This window comes from Typopeltis vanoorti, chromosome 8 (genome assembly GCF_054136105.1).
Source record: "Typopeltis vanoorti isolate ZY-2024b chromosome 8, IOZ_Tvanoo_1.0, whole genome shotgun sequence".
NCBI lineage: Eukaryota > Metazoa > Arthropoda > Arachnida > Uropygi > Thelyphonidae > Typopeltis > Typopeltis vanoorti.
In genome coordinates, this window is record NC_143556.1 from 54,276,906 (window position 1) to 54,299,616 (window position 22,711).

Here is a 22,711-nt window from a genome sequence, read left to right on the forward strand (position 1 = left end):
TGGTAATTCACAAAGCAGCTTCTGAAGTACTTGAAAAGCAAATGAAATATTAAAGAGAATAGTATTGGTTAAATTAAATAGTTTTAAAACAATACGATTTAACTATTAAAATGTTATAATTTCAAGAGATAGGGAACTATCATTCATATCAAAGTACTAAGCAAACATTATTCCCAGTGAAATTAGAATAAAATTCCTTGAACATATAATAGAAAAGGACCACCGAATAGATTCCAAGAGATTCAAATAGATATTCACATGGCAAAGCAAATGAGAATGCCAAACGTAATGGCTGAAAATGACAGAAGTGGCAAAGTACACGTGAAGCCAAATTAGGACCATATTTATCATGGACAGTACAAGAAAGCAATTGTGCAGTAATCACAGTGTTCACTCAAGAGCGCTTTCCAAGTGACCATTTCATACTAGAAAAAGATAATTTGACATACTGTAATTGAGAGTACTCTGTTAAATGAGTCATCTGAATGAAAGAGTGACGGCTGGCCTGCCAAGGAGTAATTCTCTGATTAGGATCGAGGGAAAGCATTTTTTTGAGGACATCTACAAATTGCTCCTTATCTCGCTTTTCTGCCTCCGCAACCTTAATTAAGTGAGAAGAAGCTTTTCTAAAATAAACAACTGAATCCAAATCGGACATATTTACCTTTCGCTCATCGATATATTGTCTGTAACTTTCTGTTTCATATTGAAATATGTCCTTAAGAAACCAGATACCATCGTGACAGCAGAAATATTTTTGGGTGTCGATTCCGTTGTTCAGTACATTAGATGGCATCACACCCTGGAGTTCTGTGATATATCTCAGCTGCTCATATTCTGAGCGGCCGGGGTATAACTCGAAACCCAAAAACAAATTCGCTATTATGGTTCCAAGGGACCACATGTCAGTGCTCTCAGAGTAATCTGCATTAATCAAACGCTCTGGAGAACTATATTTTATTTGTTTTGTTTTATTACCCTTGTTTGTGTCTGTACTATAAGAAGCAAGACCGAAATCAATCAGCTTAATTCTGAGCGGCACTTTCTTTGCGTTTAAAAATACGATGTTTTCTGTAGATATGTCTTTGTGAATCAGACCAAGCTCTTTAAGTTTTTGTAAAGCATTCAAAAGTTGTGCAAGAATGCATCTTATGGTCCGAAGTTTTATTTGGCGATTTTCACTTTCCTGTACAAAATCACTCAAGCTTTTCCCAAGTTCTTCAAATACCAGACAAGTGAAATTTTCATGCTTGAATGCCTCATAAAATTTCACAATATTAAACCGATGAGCAGAATTCTTTCTTAAGTGAGATAACAAATCTACTTCTAATTGAATCGACCTGTCGTCGAAATATTTCATGTTAATAATTTTTACTGCAACGGATGAATTTTTATCTGCAGTGCTACACGCAAAGACCTTTCCAAAGCCTCCTTCTCCGATTTCCTCGATAATTTTATATTTGGTGGTATTTGATTCGATTACTACACCCGATTCAAATGTGTTGGTATCATTCACAACAATACGAAAAGGCTGCAGGTTATAATTGAAAATTTCTTCACTTGTTTCTTTGTTTTCAATACAAGTACCATTTACATGCAATCGCTGTCTTTTGCTATTCGGTTCTGAATAAAGACGTAAACTGCGCTGTCTCTTACAATTCCCACCCATTGGGTTAATGGCAGTTTTAGTTTCTAGTCCAGAATGAATACTTAAAGAGGTGTATGGAACAAGGGAGTGATGTTTGAAAGCTGAGCTAGTACAGCTATAATATTCTTCACTCCATTGGTTTGACATTGTTTAAGAGTTTCTAAATTTTAACTGAAGAATAGAGTTTACCTTACAAAATATTAATCAAATATTCCAAAAAAGGAAAAGAAACTTTGTTGATACCTTGCAATTTAAATTAAACTCACCTGTTGAGTGTTCAACAGCAATGATATCTTTTCTCTCTGCGGAGTACAAAGTTACTTGATTCCAATGCGAAAACCTTTAGAACTGATTCGTTTCCTATAAGAAATGTTAAAAAAATACATTGCTAAATATGTTTTAGGTGAAAATTTTAAATTGAAACAACACAGAAACTTCACAAATATTTGTTCTCATTGCATGAATAGAAAATCGAACTTACGGTTTTCTTGCTAAGCAGTACTGAATCCTTGTGGATATCTATTGAGCACAGAACTGTTCTTGTGATTCTGGAAACAACTGAATTGTTAAAGTGGGTATTTCTTATAAGTAGTTGCTTTGTCATCATTCCATACCCGTCGGCGACGACTATCAACGTGGTGATTTCCTATTGGATGAAATACTTAATCTCTAACCACAAGAAAATATCCTCGATTTTATGACTAGGAATTTACCAATACGCTATATTCCATCATTATATAATGTAAATTATACATGATGGAATATATTCCTCATATAACATAATTTTCATGACATTAATGTATGCACGATATACACTATCATTTAGATTTCTCTGGAAATTTCGAACTAACCTCTGTATGAGTACGCAAACATTCTGAATTTTCCCTCCGGTATAACTAGAAGAAAAATAAAGGAAATTATATGTTTTAATTTATTGATTTCTAGCGCTTGTGCGTTACAAAAATCAATACAGGTCAAAGAGATTAATAAATTTGTCCATTTTTTAAAAGAATGAAATGTGGTTAATCCCACAAATATATCAAAACTTCAGGTGAAAACACATAGCGTTTGTTGATATTTAAATTTGATTGAATTGACATTTTTTCATGGAATAACGAAAGTTTTAAATGAGATTCAAGAAACAGGAAAAACGTTTTGTTTATTCTGAAATATCTCACTTTTCGTTGGCAATTAAAAAATGGAACCAATGTTTCTTTATTTTAACCACTGATTTTCCTCTTGGTATTTCTTATTTTTTGCTGGTAAAATAACATGTCACGCGTTATTTTACATGATAAACAACTTGTTATTTAACATGTTAAATAACTTGTTACGTGTAATGATAAATACATAACGGCTGTTTTTATTTATTTTCTTTTATCACTAACAATTTAATTAAGTGATTGCAAAAATGCATGTATACTGGTGGATACTGGTTGAACCTATAAACTGATTCCAGACATTAGTAATACTTGACTTGGGACTTGGTCTCTTGTCCCAAGGGTAATGAGTCATCCTCAATTATGAGGTGGTGAAAGGACGTTCGTTTTTATGTATAGAGAGATCATATGCAGTCTTTTAAAGTCGAGGTAGAGATTCCCTGCATCGGATTATACATTTATATAGAAAGCAAAAGTACACAGTACAATTGCTTATATTGATGTCTTGAAGATCAGTATATCGAAACATTAATTTCTAAAAAAAAATAGGATAATGTAAGGAAATATAATAAACGTACAAAAATTGGATTCATTTTGTTCATCTCTGGCTCGGATGTATTTATTGGATTTAGTACTTTTCTTTCAAAGATTTATAAGAAACCGTTTTGATGTTGTTACATCAGTCTAATTTAATGAAAAAGAATCGAATAAATTATAGTAATAACTCCATGATGGATGGATTCGTCCAGTTTCTCATTTATCAGCCATAACTCTTGTAACGTATATTCAGTATAAAAAGTAAGCAAACTGCATGCTAATCTTAGCAGTTAAGGAATCGATAAGGACAGCTAAACACGATAGTATCGAAAACAAGCGTAATAAATAAATATAATTTGAAGAATAAAACAACTGAGAATATTATTGAAGCACGGAACCCAAGAGTTATTGCAAATTCACAGAACCTTAAAGCCTATGGCGCAGATTATTCAACCAAAATGTACAACTTATATAATTTTTCCTTATTCAACGTCTAGGAAGATTTTTAACACCAACTGATCCAGAAGCTTTTGAGGCAACCTGGCCCATTCCTCCTTTTGCAATGAAGGAATTGTTTGCATTTTTCAGGGTAATTTCGAGGCAATGTTTCTTTCTATTGCATCCCAAATGTGTTCTATGGGGATGAGATTTGGTGAAAGTTTCGGATAATATCCTTGGTCTACAGAAGTATCTTAACTGAGTTTGCGATGCAGTTTGGCAGTGTCATCCATAGAAAAGAATTATTCGCCAAGAGCACCACGGAACAATCTAAAATGAAGTTAAATTTCGTTGTTCTATCCTTCAGAACAATCTAATATGAAGTGCAATATCATTCATTACTCCCTTTTTCAGCATTAGTAGCTCGTTGTGTCCTTTAAGCATAATGCCTACCCACCCCATGACCTAAGACACTGCGTTATATATATATATCCCTTTCAAGAACATTTTCGCGATAGTATGCAGTACCACTTTCATGGCAGATGAAGTGTCGTTCAGAACGGAGGACAGCCTAAAGCAACTGTCGTGTGTAAAGAGTACATTAGCTCATAGGTGTCATGTCCATTTGTTATGGATATACCATCTCTAACAACATACTCTTCGATGAGCTGTAGATAAATGCTCGCAGACTACATTCGGATAGGCCTACTTGTCGCAGACATGCTACGCCAGTTTTTCGAGATCTTCGCTTACCTAGGCTTGATTAGTCGATTTTCCGCCGACCTGCTATGGTGCGCCGATTACGTTTTGCTGTTATAACCAAATATCTGTGTTCATACACCTTGGTAGAGTGAGGGTAATCTCTTTGCCAAGTGTTGATGCCATTGTATCAAACGCTGCCAAGAGCATGGATAGAACACTATGTGAGATTCCTAACAGTTTGGCAATATTAGTAATTCTGCTGCTCTCTTCTAGCTTTCCAATAATTCTGCTCTGCGTGAAATCATTTAGATCAGAAGTCGGCAAAGCAGTCTCCGCGGCCGCTATGGCGACCCCAGTGAATATTTAGTGCACCCTCAGAGAAATTATTAATAACTGCTTAGCTTGCAGGCGTAATTTTTCAGCGTAGATCGAAGCATATCTCAGAGAAATATTCTTTACTAGTATGTGTTGAAATTCAAAAAATCATAAAGAAAAAATATTGCAAATATAATATATGATGATATAAATTAAGTGAATATTAAATCCAACATTATTTCTTAGCCGAATATAGAAACTACAAGAGTTTCGTGCGGAATATATAGAAACTTTCGGCGTATACCAGCATGGGAAACTAGTAGTGAAGGTTGTGCAACCTGCAGACCTCTTTCCTTAGTATTTTCCATAAATGTAAAGCTCATCTTGCAGAGGTCAGCAATATGAAGAGTGCAATATAAAATTTGAAAATTACTAATGGCTCATGACACTGGCATTTTTTCTCTCATTTCAGTCTTAGAAATTCTATGATTAGTTGTTTTTAAGAAAAACGAGATTACAAATTTTAACATTCTTTTATTTACCTCACTTTTACAACATATTTTTGTCACATATAAATTAATGTAATATACCATAAAAATAAAAATAGAAAATGAAGAGAGAAAGAATATTCATGTTAACTATTAGCATGTACCTGTCAGATCAGATGCGAGCGCCTTGCGTTTTCAATCATAATGGCAAATGTATTTCTTTATTATGCAATAATAGTGTGGCTATTTCTAAAAAAAGTAATATAAAAAGACATTTCAAAACCATTCATGTCAATTGTAATTTTAAATTTATTTATTTAATTCAGGAGGAGTTGGCATTTTATCCTGTTGGCATTTTATCCACTCAACAGCATTTTATCCTGTTGAGTGCTACAACTTGACCCATTTACCAGCGAATCAAAAATGAATATCTTCCCTATTTCTATTCAAATTGCCCCAAGTTGATTCACATGAATTTACAGTTGTAATTTTCAGAAATATTATTCGGCCTGGTTTTGGAAAACAGGGTACTTTATGTACGTTTTCTCAGTAGATAGAAAAGGACTGGGAATTGGTGTCGAACCTATGGACCAAATCAAAAATTAACTTCAACCAATTATTGATCTATGATTGAATTGTGGCAGATACTTAGGTGTCGGTTGTTAAGATCTCCAAATCATTTAAGGTTCCGAAGATTCTTTCAACGTTTCTATGTCATACGGAGAACACCTCTCCAAAGTAGTGTAGTCATATATAATAGTTTAAGTTGACCTTAGTATGTAGAGATTTTTCGTGGTATACATTGGCGGATATTACGTGGCACTAAATGTTTTTTTTTTTTTTCTCTTAAGCGAATTTCACGTATATCTTTCGATAGAAAGGCTACAACAAATTTGACCTGACAAATATGAAGTGCCTTCGTTTTAACTTGAGTATCAGTGCAGAAAGTAATGTGTGCGTGTTTAAAGATAGCTTTGGGGTTAAATATGTAGCCAGATATTGTATATCTATAGGTATACAATATCTATAAACAGTCGTTTCAGGGGAATTCTCTGTGTAGTATTGGAAACCAACCCATAAATCTCTAGAGGCTAATGTATTATATATATTTAGTTTTATTTTTATCACCTTGTTAACAACAGTACCCATTATGAACAAGAAGAGTGTTTTATTTTATTTATTTTTTGTCGGCTTCGCTTCTTTTCTAATGCGTACACTGATGGGTCTAACATCAGTTTTCTTTAGTTTGTTTTAATTGTTAGGTTTCCGCTGTTTGGGTATATTATTAAAACTGCAGCGGTTTTGGGTAACGAGGTATCTCCCAGCATGCAGGACATTCCTCCTTATACCATTATTTTGCTTTTAGCTATCAAAAAGTAATTGGGTTTGCCAATCCATCGATTTTTAATATCGAGGTGGATACAAACTAACACAATTCAGCAAAAGGATGAATGCAGTTTGGCGTTACACACCAGCGGTCTTAGCTAGTTCTCTAAAAAGAATGTGATGATTCTCTAAAAAGAATGTGATGATGACCTTCCTGTTATCCAGCTTGCCTCGAGCAAATATTATAATTTAAAAAATATTGTAAAATTCAAGTTTTATTCGTAGTTGCTTTCATCGAATAAAATAAAATTAACTTCATATCAAAATTATTTGTAATTTTTCGAATACGTACACCATTTATACATGCCTAATTATATGACCTTTCTCTTTTATTTCATGTAAAGTCAAATTACAAAACTTAGTATGAGAAACACAGCTAAAAACTAGTCAGGATCCGCAAGTGGAAACGTTCAGTGTCAAAAACTGGATCATGAAAGAGGGAGGAAGTCGAGTTTTGAATTAATAAATAATTTTTTCATAAATGCAAAGCAAATTATAACAGTCAATCAAATATTAATTTTTCATGAAAAAATAAAAGCTGGATTTTTTGCTAAAAATGATTGTGTATATACGAGTATATTATTTTTTAGACATCAACATGATCAAATGTACATTTCTTTATTCGAGTGATAGCGGTTTCTACTTTTGTATGATATGTGGAATTCAATAGTTGATGCATTCTGTCTTAATATTTTAGATTTAGTGGTTTATTACAGGTTTTTTATTAACCTCCTTTTGTAAGGAAAGTGTAGCTGATCCTGAATACGTCTGATATATCTCTCACTACATCTGTTTGATAGTTTGTTTTACAAGCGAAAATATGTCAAGGACACCATAGTGTGAGGATAAAGCGCCAATTTGTCCATTTTAAGCTGGAAGACTTCTTTTCACTGCGATGACTACGGGAATGAGAATACCTCAATACCCATAACCTGAAAGAGACAGTTATCAGTTCTGTAGAAAGGCTATAAAGTAGGAAGCGTTGCTTCATCAAACCTTTCCAAAACGTCTATGTTGAATGTTGCTGACACCATAAAAAGAGGCCCAGGCCAAATCAGGAACATTCTATTGCACACTTCCAAATTTCATAGTTGGTTACGCACTCTGGTAAGAGGTGTTCAGCAGGCTTCCGCCACTCCCGTACCCCTCGTTCTGCTGGGAAGAGAGCGTAACGTCATTCTACAACAAAGCTTCCACGTCCCAATAAACACTCTTTGCTCAATTGGAGACGAAATTGCATGTTGGTTCAGGAAATGTGAAGCACCTTACAATCATAATGGGGAAACACGTTGCGAGCTTCTTTTCTGGATGGGTATGTGCAGATTCTTGTTTTCGACAACCCCCGGAACTCCGCATTTAACAGGACGGCTGGTTTGTTTTACATATTATCCTTCGTAGCACACTACGGTCACATTAAGAGAGTGTGGTGAGTCGCCCACTGCAAGTAATATTTGTATTCAAATACCAGCGCTTTCATCTTAGAGTGTTTTGTGAAATTATTACCTTGAAGAGTTTTAGACGGGTGTTTAAACAACATCCTAATAAATGAACTTTTAATCCTATTCATTGGTCTCTTTCATCAGTAGGTTTGGTTAGGTTTTCTTTGCGGCATACTGGAAAGAGTTTCTCTATGACTATCAGAACATATGCACATAACTTAGGTATTTTCTATAGCTTATTTGTATTTTATAAATTTCTTTCAAATTGTCAACAGAATATATTTTGTAGTGTTTTTCTTTTATGTACGTTGTTATTCACTTGTTGAAGTACAATATGTCGAAAGAAACTAGAAAACGTAAGCTGCTCTCTAGGAAATATTCAATTATCCGAATGTCTAATTTGGTATATTGTAGGATTGATATTTTATCCATGACAAATGGTAAAGAACTGGACGAAAAATGTATAGAATATTCTATGGCAGCGATTTTCAACCGGTGTGACGCGAGATTTATGGAAATAAATTAATTCAAAGAAATAATGTCGTAAATTGCGCATTTATTAGTGTCTGGTCTTTCATTCTTCTTGTGTGTTTAAATCAATCAAAATTATGCCTATATTTTGCCAGATCATCAAACAAATTAAAATAACATATTTTAGTGTGCCACAGAATTTTAATAATTAGTCTAGGTGTACCGTGTTATGAAAAAGGTTGAAAATCACTGTACTACACTATGCAATGCAACACAATACAATACGGGACTACCTTTTTTCCCCCGGATTCTTTTATCGAATTTTTGCTCTCGAAGCCTGAGTTCCTAACACATTTTAATGAGTTCACTGCATAAAGTTACATCTAAATCGAATAGTGTGCTTTGGCTGGTCTCTCTAATTTTAGTGTATTTAATTGTTTTAGTGTTGCGCAGAAATGAAACATCAACATTCATTGTGTGAAGTTATGGAGACATCTACACTAATGACTAATTTTACTTTGTTATGAATTTAAACTACTCGGACATTACCTCTTTTAAATATGGTGAGCTCCTCGTAAGCACATTCAGGAATACATGTGTGTGCATACGAGGTAATGACCATATAAAAAAATAAGTGTAAAGTGCATGTAGTTATTTTAATTCATACCGAATTGAAGTTATTAATCAGGACAGTTGACTATGCTGTAATTATTGTAGAACAGCGATTTATTTGCTACAGTTATTACTTTACCTACAGTTTGTAAATCGACGTCATTAGCTATGGTCTGATATGTTTTCTAAAGTTTTGTTATTCTGAGTCTAGATGTGCCAATTATTGGCTTACAATTCTATTCCTGCTGGTTTTTATATCTGATAGAGGCTTGTTTTGGTTTTTGTGTTCTACGATCCTGAGGTTTTATTATCTTTGAGAAGTATTTATGTAAATTGTAGATCACTAAACTTAATCCTTTCCCTAATACCGTCACTTTTTTCTTGATGTTTGAGTTTTAATGAGTCTACTTTGAGTAGCGAGTTCAATATTCAGCTACTGTGAAATCAAAAATTGGGCTCAGATAATGTGTTTTAGACAACGGCCGGAACTCCGCATTAAGTAGATTGGCCCTTTTCTTGTGCATATTATCCTTGGTAGCGCACTACGGTCACATTCGGGGAGTGTGGTGGGTCGTACACTGAGAGTAATATTTGTAGTCAAATACCTGGTCTTCCCTCTCGGAGAGTTTTGTGAAATTATTAACTTCAAGAGTTTTAGACGGGTGTAAACTAACATCCTAATAAATGAACATTTAATCTTATTCAGTGGTCTGTTACATCAGTAGCTTGGGTTATGATGTTATGTGATAATGAATATCTTGTTACTGTACCCAATAAATAAAAATTGCAACCACAGCTGGTTGTAATTTTTTTAATGTGGTTTCATCCTTTAAGGTTTTCTTAATCCTATACTACCTTAAATTAGCGTGGGTGAGAAAATAGTGTTTTTTGTAGTTAAATAGAGAGATCAAAACATCAATAATTATTTATTTTTACAGAAACAATGAAACAGCATACTTCCTTTCAAGTCACTTCAGGTCTACAATAAGCAGGGAGGTTATTTCACGCTGAGCGATAAAACATATCGCACCTAATCCAAGTACCTGTCTCGGCATTGACTTCAGTGGACCATAGAAGCTGCTAATGTATTCAGAACCAACTATCCAGAATAACTCCTCGAATGTTATTGATCGAGAAAATGGATTGATTGTTCACTCCAGATGATCCTACTATCATTCCATTGGAGTCAAATCAATAGAATGCGACTGTGAATGGAGGAAAAGAACGCTTGAATTTGACTTTTGAACCCTAATAGCGCAAGGATAGCTTTGTCACAGTAGTAGTAGTAACCTTGCTGGAAATGGGAAATGCCTGGAGCTATCGGAATGCATTGTCATCATGCAGATTAATTTATTTATTCTTAATAATCAGGAGTTTATCCGTATTAAAGAGTAAATGTGATTTCCCTTGATACACATAAAACGTATAACCAAAGTTACTTAAATGTAAAGAGCCAATCGGCTTTATTTCAACGATATAAATATTAAGGGGATATTAAATCCCACATTGTTTTAAAACCGAATAACAAACGGAAAGAATGGACTCAGAGAAACTCTGATTCCGATCTTTGAGTTTCTTATTCGGGTTTAAAACAATGTGGAATTTAATATCCCCTTAATATAAATAGTATAACCAAAGTGTTTTCATAGCGACCAAGTTCTTTGGAATGACATACCGAAGTTCGATTTCCAAGCCATGAAAACGGAACCCTTCATGTTTTCGTTCATTTCGTTCGAACATTTCGAAATTACGTTTCCCAACATCTTTGGCATTTGATTTATGGGTTGGATTAGCTTTACTTAATCGAATCAGGAAGGAATTCAGAACTCAGAAAATAAGATTCTTGTATTAGAAATATTCAATAAAACAGAACCCAAACTAAATAAATTATATTCTTTACTCCAAAGTTACTCCAATTTTGTAATCCACTTTTGCGCGATTTGGTTATATTTTATTATTCCCAAATATATATAATTAAAAACCCTGCATGATCAATAGTGCATTGGGGTAGCAGTTTTTCTATTCTATATAAATTTCTAATAAAAGAAATTCGCCCGTTTTCACAAGAAATTGACTGTATGAATTTGTATGTTGTGCAATTGTCAAGTGGGTATTTCGAATAAACAATTTATGAAGAAGGAAGCCGGAGCAAAAACTGTTTTTTTTTTCATTCCTTTAGATTACATTACGGGAAATGTTTTTTTTTACTAGAATCCAATAATTGTTGCAATGTCTAATCAATAAATTTTATTAAACGACTGATAATTCCAAATATATTAATTATTGCAATCGCCATCCTTTACAATGCTATAACAGATTACTTGAGGAGCGTATTTCTCTATCCAACGTTCAGATGGTAAAGCATCGAAATCATTCAGTGGATGGCAAAAGAAATATTTCATGTTATTCTTATAGTTAAGAAAAAGATGAAATATTCATTAAGGAAATGCCCGAAAACAAAATCAAGAAATATAACTTAAATTTTACTTAAATTTTAAAACGGTAAAAAACTTAACACTTGATATTTCTAGTACTGGAAAAATTCGTAACCCTTCTAGAATGCTCTAGATATACTATTTGTATATTTGTTTTCATTTCTATTTGTTTGAAAGTGGAGTACTAAAAGGGTAATTATTCTAAATGCAGCTCTACAAAACATGTATCCCTTTCTTAAAAGAAAGGCTGAATGGCGGTAGGGAAGTTAGGACTGTAAAACAAAGAATAAGGGAAAATAGAATGAAGAATAAGCATAGATTAAAAATGAGAAGAGCAAAAAAAGTTCCTCAGATTGAGGGTTTGACTGATACTCAGAAGTAGCAGCATATTGAAAGCTTATAAGACGATTGGTGATTTGGGTGATATGCTTCTCCATTTGAAAAAGTTGGAGATTGAACTGGAGGTTGTGCTATGGAGATGCAAACAAACAGAACATTGTGCCGTTTAAAAGAAAAAGACCTGGGTTCTATTATCATCGTGACAAGAGGAATCTTTATATGGGCTTTTTCAAATGATAGCGAGTTAGCTGATCCAGGGACCTATTAAACGATTTCAAAAAGACCGATAATGAATACTCGATTTTTACAGTAAATGGATTAAATGGAAAATATTTTCAAAGAGAAACACATATTATGAGCAAACCTTTGATAAATTAAGATAAAGTGCTTAAAATATCTGATTTAAATATACTAAACCAATTCTTGCAGTCAGTTCAAAAAATATACAAACAAATACCAGTCAAATTAGAGCAATTATCAGATTTTAAAGTGACCCGGATGATTAAGACCATGAAATAATCAAGCACCCTACTTTTTAATATAAATATGTATAATTTTATTACTCATTTCTGAGGATGACCAAAGTTTAGTTATCTACACGAGAATATGTTGAAATTTCAGCAGAAGGCACTAAGTGAAATTTCAGAATAGCATAATATGAAATACCGAAAGATGAAACAAAATTAATGAATTCGAAAGTAGAGACATGTAACAAGAAAACTGGTGATAGTAAATTATTACTAGTGAAAGCCTCCTGAGTTCAATAGTTTCGACCCACGATTGGAAAGATGTGTTTGAAGTAATAGCTATCTAGCACAAAAAAATACAATGTCTGCATAATGTTTTATCCGTACCTTCTTTATTGTATCGAAGCGCGTAGGAAATACACAATGGATGAAAAAATCTGCACATTAAACATTCTAAGAGAGAAACATAGATGGAACTACAAATCTTATAATCTTTAAATATAAAATCAGCAAATTATTACGCAGTAAATATAAACAAAAATGGATATCTAAACTGAATATCCGTTATCAACTTTCAAAAATTAAAAATGAGAAAAGAAACTACAAGACTAAAAAATAGATTACACGAAATCAGAAGAGACCACTTGTTTAAAATCATGTCAATGAAGAAGACATTTTAAAAATGACTACAGGTATAACAATATGTGTAGTCATTTTGCAACATTCGAGATAGGTCACTGCGCCCTTGATATCAACCGCTCTCGTGCATCTTACTGATTCTATTCAGGTGGTAGATGAATATCATTATTTGTATGAGATCATCGCCCTGCTTTATTGGAGCATGAATATGATAAAAAACGTTCCATATTTGGTTTCTAGGAGAGGATTTCTAGATTATGTAAAAATAATGAAATAAGTAAATAAAATTAACAGAATTGTATTGAATAATAAAACCAGCAAAAAAAATATTGTTAACCCACAAACTTGTATAAATGGACTACAGATTTACATCGTTTCTCAGGTAAGAAATATATATTTACTTATTATAGAAACCCATCATGACAGACATATTTAATGGTTCGGCGACATAGGAACCGACTGCATTAAATTATTTTTGGAATGTGGATTAGCATCAGAACAGTTTTTTAATTTTCGATTGTTTATTCTGAAAATCATATAGCGTATACACTTTTTTTAGAAGGCCAATATGAAACAGTAATCAGAATAGCATGCCGGTTGATAGTTTCCCCTAATGTTTTGATATTGTACACTACGAAATGTCAGTAGGGTGTATTACATATTCGATCAGATGACAACATTATGTAAATCCTGCAGACCTAGCTCCTAAAAACTAAAGAGTTACCGTATCTCTCTACGAATGTTCAATTTAAAAGATATCTAACGCTTGCAGTTTAAGAATTTGCTCAACTGATGTTCTCAATTTCTTAGTGCTTTATATTGACATGGATACCTGATAAAAAGTAGGTGAGTTTCACTTCTTTTGTTGTAAGACCTCTACACGATTCAACAAGGTTGTAGTCCCACCCACACACATAATACTCTTGATAGAGGAAAACTTCCATCACCATGATTAACATCTTTTCATCAGGAGGATGATTTTCCCGCAGAGGATGAGCACTGCACCTTATGACACCGGTGAACACACCTTTAGTGGAAAAGCCTTTATAAACTAATTTATTTTAGATAGAATTCTACTCCGTCTCTTTAGAAAATAATAGCCAGTCATTATCTACTGCTAGAATAATTAAATTAAAAATAACTTAAACACAGAATGTAGATTTAAACTTTTTTTTTTAACAAAACATTCAATCATCCATAACCACAAATATATTATAGATAACTGTATTTATATGTATATGTTTGTGATTGTCTGCCCTAGAAATATGGACTGGATCACGATGGGAATAGTAGACCCAAAACCTCCCGAAATGGGAGAGACCTTCCCGCTTAAGTGGATAGAAATATAGACTTAATTTTTTATTATTTTACACACACACACGTCCGATCACGAGGTAAACTCCATTAAATCAATGAATGCTCCTACGCGGTGTGTTAATATTTGTTGAGTGGCTGTAGGCATCATGCTAACATTTCATTACCTTCTGTCATGATTTTTTTATAGATTTCGTTTCAGGAGCTGCAATGAAGTTGCGCATTTCGTGCATTGAATACGAATTTTCTAATAAAAACTATTTATCCTTAGTAATTATAGTTTCTTAATTAAAATATTTTGCCGGCAACCGTTCGCTGTCTTAGTCCTTTACAAATTTATGAAAATGTTTATATCAGCGAAAAAGAAATTTTTACTTCTGGTTCAGCGGTTGAGAAGCACTCATCTAAATTATTGCAGAATAATCAGTATACTTTACTGAATCAGGGAGAATAAGCCCAAATGAGACTCCTTGGAAAATGTAACAAGTTCATTGCCGGGGTGGGGAAGTCTCTCTCAAAGAGCTTTTTAAGTTTATTTACGCAGAAAGACGATTCATACCACACTAGATCAGGACTGACCGTCTATAACAGAGGAAAAACGTACTGAATGGTTTGACATAATACGGAAATAACTTATATAAAAGAATTCAATAAGCCGTTTGAGAGTATTGCCGTGTTTAACCTCGCCCAATTTTTCTTCTATTACTAAATGCAACATAGGATTAAGACTTGCACTCTCAGACGACACATCATTTAATACGATTAAAATCAAAATAAATTACTACTTCTCCTGTATAACTTCATTGGGGGAAAACAAAAACTTCCCCTCACCTTCCACTAAAAAGCGAAAGACGACCATGGCTTGTGCGTTTGAGGTACCATTAAAGGGCATGTAATAATTATCAATGTCTAGGTCGCCGAAAGCTCCCTTCACGAACGTTGGGCGAACTAGAATGTCTTCTATCTGCTATAAGCAGTTCTGGTGAACATCTAGGTGTACAAGATAAGTTCTAAATATGACCATTCTAAGTATTCCAGAAATTAGGTATATTTAGAATGGTCAGTCACTGCGTGAATTGAATAGAAAATCCATCTTTGGAAACGGTGCAGAAAGAATGTAATTTTAACTTTACATGTGGTAGGAGATATTTGTTGTCAAGAAATGCCACAACTTTCGCTCAGTCTTCGTTCAAATGGGTTGTTCGGATAAATATGATGATTCATACTTCCTGTTAAAGATTATTTATAGTGGGACAGAAAAGTTAAAAGCTTTTACTTTAGGAAAACGTAGTTTGGAATTGTGCAAGATTCTGCATATTATACACGATATAACAACTTGCATGTTTCCCGTTAAGTACAGTTCTGAAAAATTCTTTTCTTATTTTTCACTTAAGTGGCACTTGCAGAGTGTACTACTGAGTTATAGTTGTTCACCTCTGGATACACAGGATTACTCGATGGGGTAGTTTGGATTTTTACAAAAATTTAATTCAAAACCTTTGGAATATCGGTTTAAATGGGCCAATTATTGAAAAGATTGGGTTAAGGATGTTTTCTAAGTTATATTAATTTAGAAAACATTTTTTACCACTTCGGATAGTCCTGGAAGTTTCTATTTGAGCAGATATAAAGCACATGTAGTCAACTCAATTGTTGGGTTTCGATTCCCCCCCCCCCACCCCACCTCCTCTACTCTCAACAATAATACAGAATGCAAAATGACTACGTTCTGCAGTACGCGACTACAAAAAATGTCTCAACTCACCAATGGTGCAAATATAGAATATTTAACCTTTCGTGGGTGATGGTCTGGAACAACAAACGCTGTTAAAGAATATTAAATTAGGGGAATAACTACACAATTTCATAGGAATCTCGATCTGGGACCCAGAGGTTTATTAAGGAATAAAATTAAGATTAAACTTGAAGATATGACTTTCTTTAGTGTATTTGTTTAAATTTTGTTATACGTGAAATTTTATAAATATTAATTATTCAAAAATTAAAGCCAGGACTTGCTGTGCACAAGTTTAATATCATACATATGCGAACAAACTGCAGTAGTATTTGGCATATTATTTATTACCCTTCTAAATCATTACAATCATATGAATAGAAACTTAATTCCTTTATCTAATCATAGAAAAAGCATACGCTCAACAATGCTATGCTTTCAAAGCAAATAACATAAGATTACTTTTGATTACAGGATATAAAGTTTTGTTTCAAAATGAATTCATACAAAAAAGTGATTTCTTGCCTGTGAAGACTTCTGATGTAAGCAAAGCACTTTTTTGTGGTGTAATTAAAAACTGCTGATTTCTCGTATTTCAATAATAGAATCAATACGAGTGATATTTAATTGTGGTCGTCAATAAATTAGCTGAAGCTTTTTATTTCGCACTGAAATATCTATTCAGAAATCCTCCTGGCAAATAATTTTTTATTCCATTCCATTGTCGAGCCTTTTCAAATCATTCTTACCTGTATTTCTGAAATACACTTTATTTCTGCATATTGTGAATTACCAGGCTTTAAACGGAAACCAGGAAATATTAACCTTAGAATACCTAAAGAATACAGTGCTCTAATAAACAGAATTTAATCCGTTTTTGAAAAGTGTTTAATACTAACGTTCTTCAGAAAAATGTTAAATAGTAAACAGAATAATATCAGTTAAATAAAATAGTTTAAAAACAACACGATTTAATTATTAAAATGTTTTTTTGACAAGTGATGAGAAACTATCATTTATATCAAAGTACTAAGTAAACACTATTCGCAGTGAAATTTAAAAAAAAAATACCTTGAAGATATAATAGTAATGGACAACCGAACAGATTCGAATAGATATTCACATGGAAAGGCAAATAAGAATGCTGAACATTATGGCGGAAAATGGCAGAAGTAGCAAAGTTTACGTGAAGCGAAATTAGGAACATAATCATCACGAATAGGACAAGTAAGTAAGTAATTGTAGTGAAATCACAGTGATCACTCAAGAGTGCTTTCCAAGTGACCATTTTATACTAGAAAAATATAACTTGACATACTGTAATTGAGAATACTCTGTTAAATGAGTCATCTGAATGAAAGGGTGATGGCTGGCCTGCAAAGGAGTAATTCTCTGATTAGGATCGAGGGAAACCATTTTTTGAGGATATCTACAAATTGATCCTTATCTCGCTTTTCTGGGTATGCAACCTTAATTAAGTGAGAAGAACCTTTTCTAAAATAAAGTACAGAATCCATGTCGGACATATTTACTTTTCGATCATCTATATATTGTCTATAACTTTGTGCTTCATATTGAAAGATATCCTTAAGAACCCAGATACCATCGTGGCAGTTAAAATATTTTTGGGTGTCGATTCCGTTGTTCAATACATAAGACGGCATCACACCCTGGAGTTCTGTGATATATCTCAGCTGCTCATATTCAGAGCGGCCGGGATATAACTCGAAACCCCAAAATAATTTGCTGTTATTGTTCCAAGGGACCACATATCAGTGCTCTCAGAGTAATCTGCATTGATTAAACGCTCTGGAGAATGGTACTTTATTTGCTTGGTTTTATTGCTTTTGTCTGTACCTTTTAATGCACGAGGCCAGACAGAAATCAGTCAGATTCAGTTTAAGGGGCGCTTTTGTTTGTGTTTAGAAATACGATGTTTTCTGTAGATATGTCTTTATGTATCAGACCAAGCTCTTTTAATTTTTGTGAAGCATTCAAAAGTTGTGCAAGAATGCATCCTATGGTCCGAAGTTTTATTTGGCGATTTTCTCTTTCCAGAACAAAATTGCTCAAGCTTTTCCGCACTTCTTCAAATACCAGACAAGTGAAATTTTCATGCTTGAATGCCTCAAAATTTCATAATATTTTCAAAGCAACTATTTGATGCTAACGTACGATTACTTTTGATTACAGGATATAAAGTTATATTCTAAATGAATTCATAGTGATGTCTTCTCTGCGAAGACTTCTGATGCAAGCAAGGCACTTTTATAGTATAATTAAATCTGCTGAGTTCTCGTATTTCAATAATAGAATCACTCCGAGTTATATTTAATTGTGGTCGTCAGAGTATTAGCCGAAACGTTTTATTTCGCACTGAACTATCTTTTCAGAAATCCTCGGAGCAAATAATTTTTTTATTCCAATCTATTGCCGAGCACTTAAGTCATTTTCCCTTTATCTCTGAATTATACCTTATTTCTGCATATTCTGAATTACCAGGTTATAAATGGAAACCTGGAAATATTAACCTCACAATACCTAAAGAACACAGTGATCTGAAAAACAGAATTTAAACCGTTCTTGAAAGTATATATTACTTGCCTTCTTCAAAAAAAATGTCAAAGACCTTCGTATACGACGTCTAATCAAACGCAACAAGTTGGACTTTGCAACAGTGCTTTTTGCTGTTGCAAAACACAATGAAAGATTTCTTTAGTTGAGCAGTCTTCGTTTAGCGAAAGTTAATATCTATGCAAGGATGCATCGTATGTTAGGAAGTTTAAAGAAATTTGGCTTTTCTTATAGGAAGTGATATAAATTTTCCTCTAGTTTTTCAAACTTGAGCACTTGAAATTCTTATGCAGAAATGTCTTATAAAATTTACAAGATAAGATAGATGATTTCAGTCCATTGAAATTGTGAAAAATTATTTCTTCATGAGCGGAAAGTCAGTCAAAATATTTATTATTGATTTCGTGTACTAGGCACTGTTTGATTCAAGTACTATACCTTTAGATATGAAATCCGATCGAGTACACATTGGTACGCGTAGAAGATTAACGTCACAAGAATCCTAACTGAAACGACTACTGGAAGGGGTGAAAGTGAGGGGAATCCCATCATCGGCCTACGAAAAATGGCGGGGTCAGAGTGCCCCTACTAGGAAAGAAAAAGAAGGGAGGGGAAGTGATAGTGAGGTTGAGGTGGGGAAATGAGGAGGGTGGGAAAAGGGACAGGGAGAGGAGAAGGAATAGGATGGGAAGGGCGGGTGGGGAGTAGGAAGAAGGAAGTGTAGGCCTCAGCTCATGTCTCACATCTATCTAGTACCTCACTATAGATGACAATTTTTCACCCCGACCGTCTTCTTGGCTCTCAAGATGGAATGGACCACGGAGGTAGCCGGTGCCCGGGTGACCTGCCCCTTCAGGGCAGCCCGCCTCGAGTAGGCCTGCGCTGCCCGGGTTTTTCCTCCGAACTACCTCCGTGGGAGACCAGGGAACAGAACAGACCTCAGGGGGGACGCAGAGACCAAGGAAATGACTCAGAGTGGAGCTGCTGCTGCAGATGGAGATCTTAGAGCAGCAGCAGGCAGAACTTGATGTTATTGCGTCTGACATTACACAGGATTGGAGGAGAACACCACTTGATCTTAAATGTGGTGTCCCCAAGAGCCTCTCTTTCGAGATGTAAAAATCTCCTTAAGGAACCGTAGAACTTGTAAAGAACGATCCTGGAGAGATCCAACAGATTAGGAGGATTAGTCGGATTAGAAAATTTCTTTCTTACCTTCCAGATGTGGTATTTTAACTCGTTAATAACAAATACCACTAACTTCTGCTTGTTGTTAGCTGGGGGAGCGAACTGCAGGAAGATGACTTGCTCCTGCAGTAGGAGGGGGATGCGGAGCTCGACGCTTAGCCTCCTCCAGATGAAGATGGAGATGGGACACCGATAGAAGGCGTGCTCCACGGTGTCCAGGCTCCCGCAGAAGTCGCACATGGGGTTCCGGGTGGTGTTGAACCGCCAGATGTTGCTGTTGACTGGAAGGTGTCCGTACGCAATCCTCCATGCCAGGTCCTTTCTCGACGGGTAGCCTCGATGTTTGGTGAGGTGGCCGAAGAGGATCTCGTTGTGGCTAATCCCCAGATCCGGAACATCGGTACGAACGATGTTGAAGAAGTGTTCGTACCAGGTGGAACTGTTCCGGATCGCGGCGATGTTCACACCCGACGAGCGGAGTTGTTGCATTAACTGGCACAGTCTGTTGTAGTCCTCTGGAACAATGTCCGCCTTGGGACCCTGATGGACTGGGATCCCAAAAAGGGGAAGCTTGTGACCCAAGAAATACCGCACAGGGTAACTGCAGGGATGTGTAGTCTGCAGCACCCTGTTTAGGTGGGACGCGGTATTACTTAGGTACCTGATGTTAAAGGAGGGGAGGCCGAAGCCCCCCCGCTTCTCCGGAAGTTGGAGGATGTTAAGGCCAACTTCCTGGCGTAGAGTGCCCCAGAAGAACTTTAGGGGCTTCCTGTAGAGCCGGCTTTCCTGATCCTCGCTGACGTTTGTGATGTTCAGGACGTGCTGGAGCGCAGGGCAAATGATGGTCTTGATGACGGTGGCCCTGGAGGAGAGTGACAGCTGTCCATTTTTCCAGTCCTCGAGTTTCTCGACGGTGTTGTTGTCGAGATGTTCGGTGTTAAGCACGGGCTGTTCATCAAACGGGACCCCCAGGATGGTGAGGGGGTCGGCAGTAGGGACGAGACCTGCAGAGATGTTGTGCAGGTCCCAGACTCCATATAGCTTGATCTTTGTTTTGTCGGGGTTTGATGTTAGCCCCGACACTTTAAACTTCTCTAAGATGTTGTAGAAATTTAACATGGAGTCATTGTCCCTAAGAGTGCCCACCACGTCATCCGCGTAGGCGATCACCTTGGAATCATCCGTGGTGAGAGGAAGTGGAATTCCTCTAACCGCTTGAGAGTTGTTCACAGCCCGCAGGAACGGTTCAAGGACTAGGGCAAAGAGCAGCGGACTGAGGGGACACCCTTGTTTGACCCCTTTCTGGATGGTAATGGGGTCAGATAGGTGTCCGTTGATGAGGAGGCGAGTAGTGCTGTTGTTGTAGCCTCCTCTGATGATGTTAAGAAGTCCACTGCTGACCCCGACTTTCTCTAGGATGTTAAAGAGAAAGCAATGCCTGACGCTGTCGAACGCTCGGTTCAGATCTATAGACAACAATGCCATGGAATACTTCTTGAGGTTAACCAGACGAAGCACTTCTCTGATGAGGATGAGATTGAACTCCATCGATCGACCAGGAACACCATACACTTGTGTACTTTTGATGATATACCTCATCCCGATTTTCAGCCTGTTGTTGAGAACACGGGCGAGGATCTTGTAGTCCGTGTTCGACAGACTGATGGGGCGCCAGTTTTTGATGACCGATGGGTCCCTGTTGGTTTTCGGGATGAAGGCGGTATGGCATTCCAGGAATTCTCGCGGCAGGTTCCCGGTGGTAAGGAAGATGTTGAAGAGTGCCACAAGAATGGGGAGGATGTGGTCCCAGGCCTCTCGATAGAGTTCCGTGCTTAGGCCGTCTGGCCCAGGCGCTTTCTTGTTGCGGCACTGTTTGAAGGCTGATGTAATTTCGGCCGCTGTAAATGGTGTGTCCAACCCTGCTTGGATGTGCGCAGGGAAGGAGTCAATGTTCCAACAGGAGTAATCCTGGGGGGTACTGTTGTCTGAGTAGAGTTGACTGTAGTACCCCCAGAAGGCGTTCATGATGTCGGGTGTTGTGGTGTAGTCACACCCGCCTTCACTGATGGTGGTGATGGTTCGCTCCTGCCGGAAGTTGACGTAACGCCTGTTATAAAAGGCGGCCGATTGCCTGTCTTCCGAGCGGAGGTGGAGACGGATCTTGATGTTCTTTTCTTCCACCTGCTTTTGCTTCTCCAATTCAATGTCGAGATTGATGTCACGGATGGTGTTGTGACACGGAAAGCCTTGGCGTTGGCTGGCCACGAACCAGCTCCTCTCCTTGTAGAGGTCTCGGAGCCGAGCTCTTCTGAGGAAGGCACGTTCCTGGCCCCATTTTTTCATGTTTTCTTTGATGTTGTTCTTGAGTCGTGCCCAGGCGTCCCAGTCCCAGCCAGCGGTGCTCCAGGTGGAGCACAGTTGGTTGAGCTTGGCCGAGAACAGGGACGGGAAGTTTGATGGTAACTTCCAGGGGCCCGGACCAACATCTACAGCTTCTAAGGGATGGTACCTGAGCACGACTAATTTGTGGTCCGAGATGGTGTTGTTAACTGGAACGTGCCTTATTGCTTCGGCTCTGGACACAAGGGATGGTGTTAAGTAGAGCCGGTCGAGTCTTGTACCGATGCCTTGGCCCGTCCAAGTGTAATCTCGACGATAGGGGTTGTGAGCTCTCCAGATGTCCGTCAACTGGAGATTCTTTAGGTGAATTTCCAAGTCTTGGTAACCAGCGGTACCTGTAGTTGGATTTCCCCCTACTTTGTCGTAGGCCGGGTCCGCCACACAGTTAAAGTCCCCCATCAGGATGACATGATGGGCGCCGTAT

The 22,711-nt window shown here is 36.4% G+C and overlaps 1 protein-coding gene across 1 annotated transcript; it reads right to left on the reverse strand.

Moving 5' to 3' along the window:
• Positions 1–394: 394 nt before the first annotated feature.
• LOC150104002 (homeodomain-interacting protein kinase 3-like) lies at positions 395–1,795 on the reverse strand. The gene has a single exon (XM_090396374.1). The coding sequence runs from the start codon at positions 1,793–1,795 to the stop codon at positions 395–397; it is 1,401 nt and encodes a 466-aa protein (XP_090252500.1).
• Positions 1,796–22,711: the final 20,916 nt, after the last annotated feature.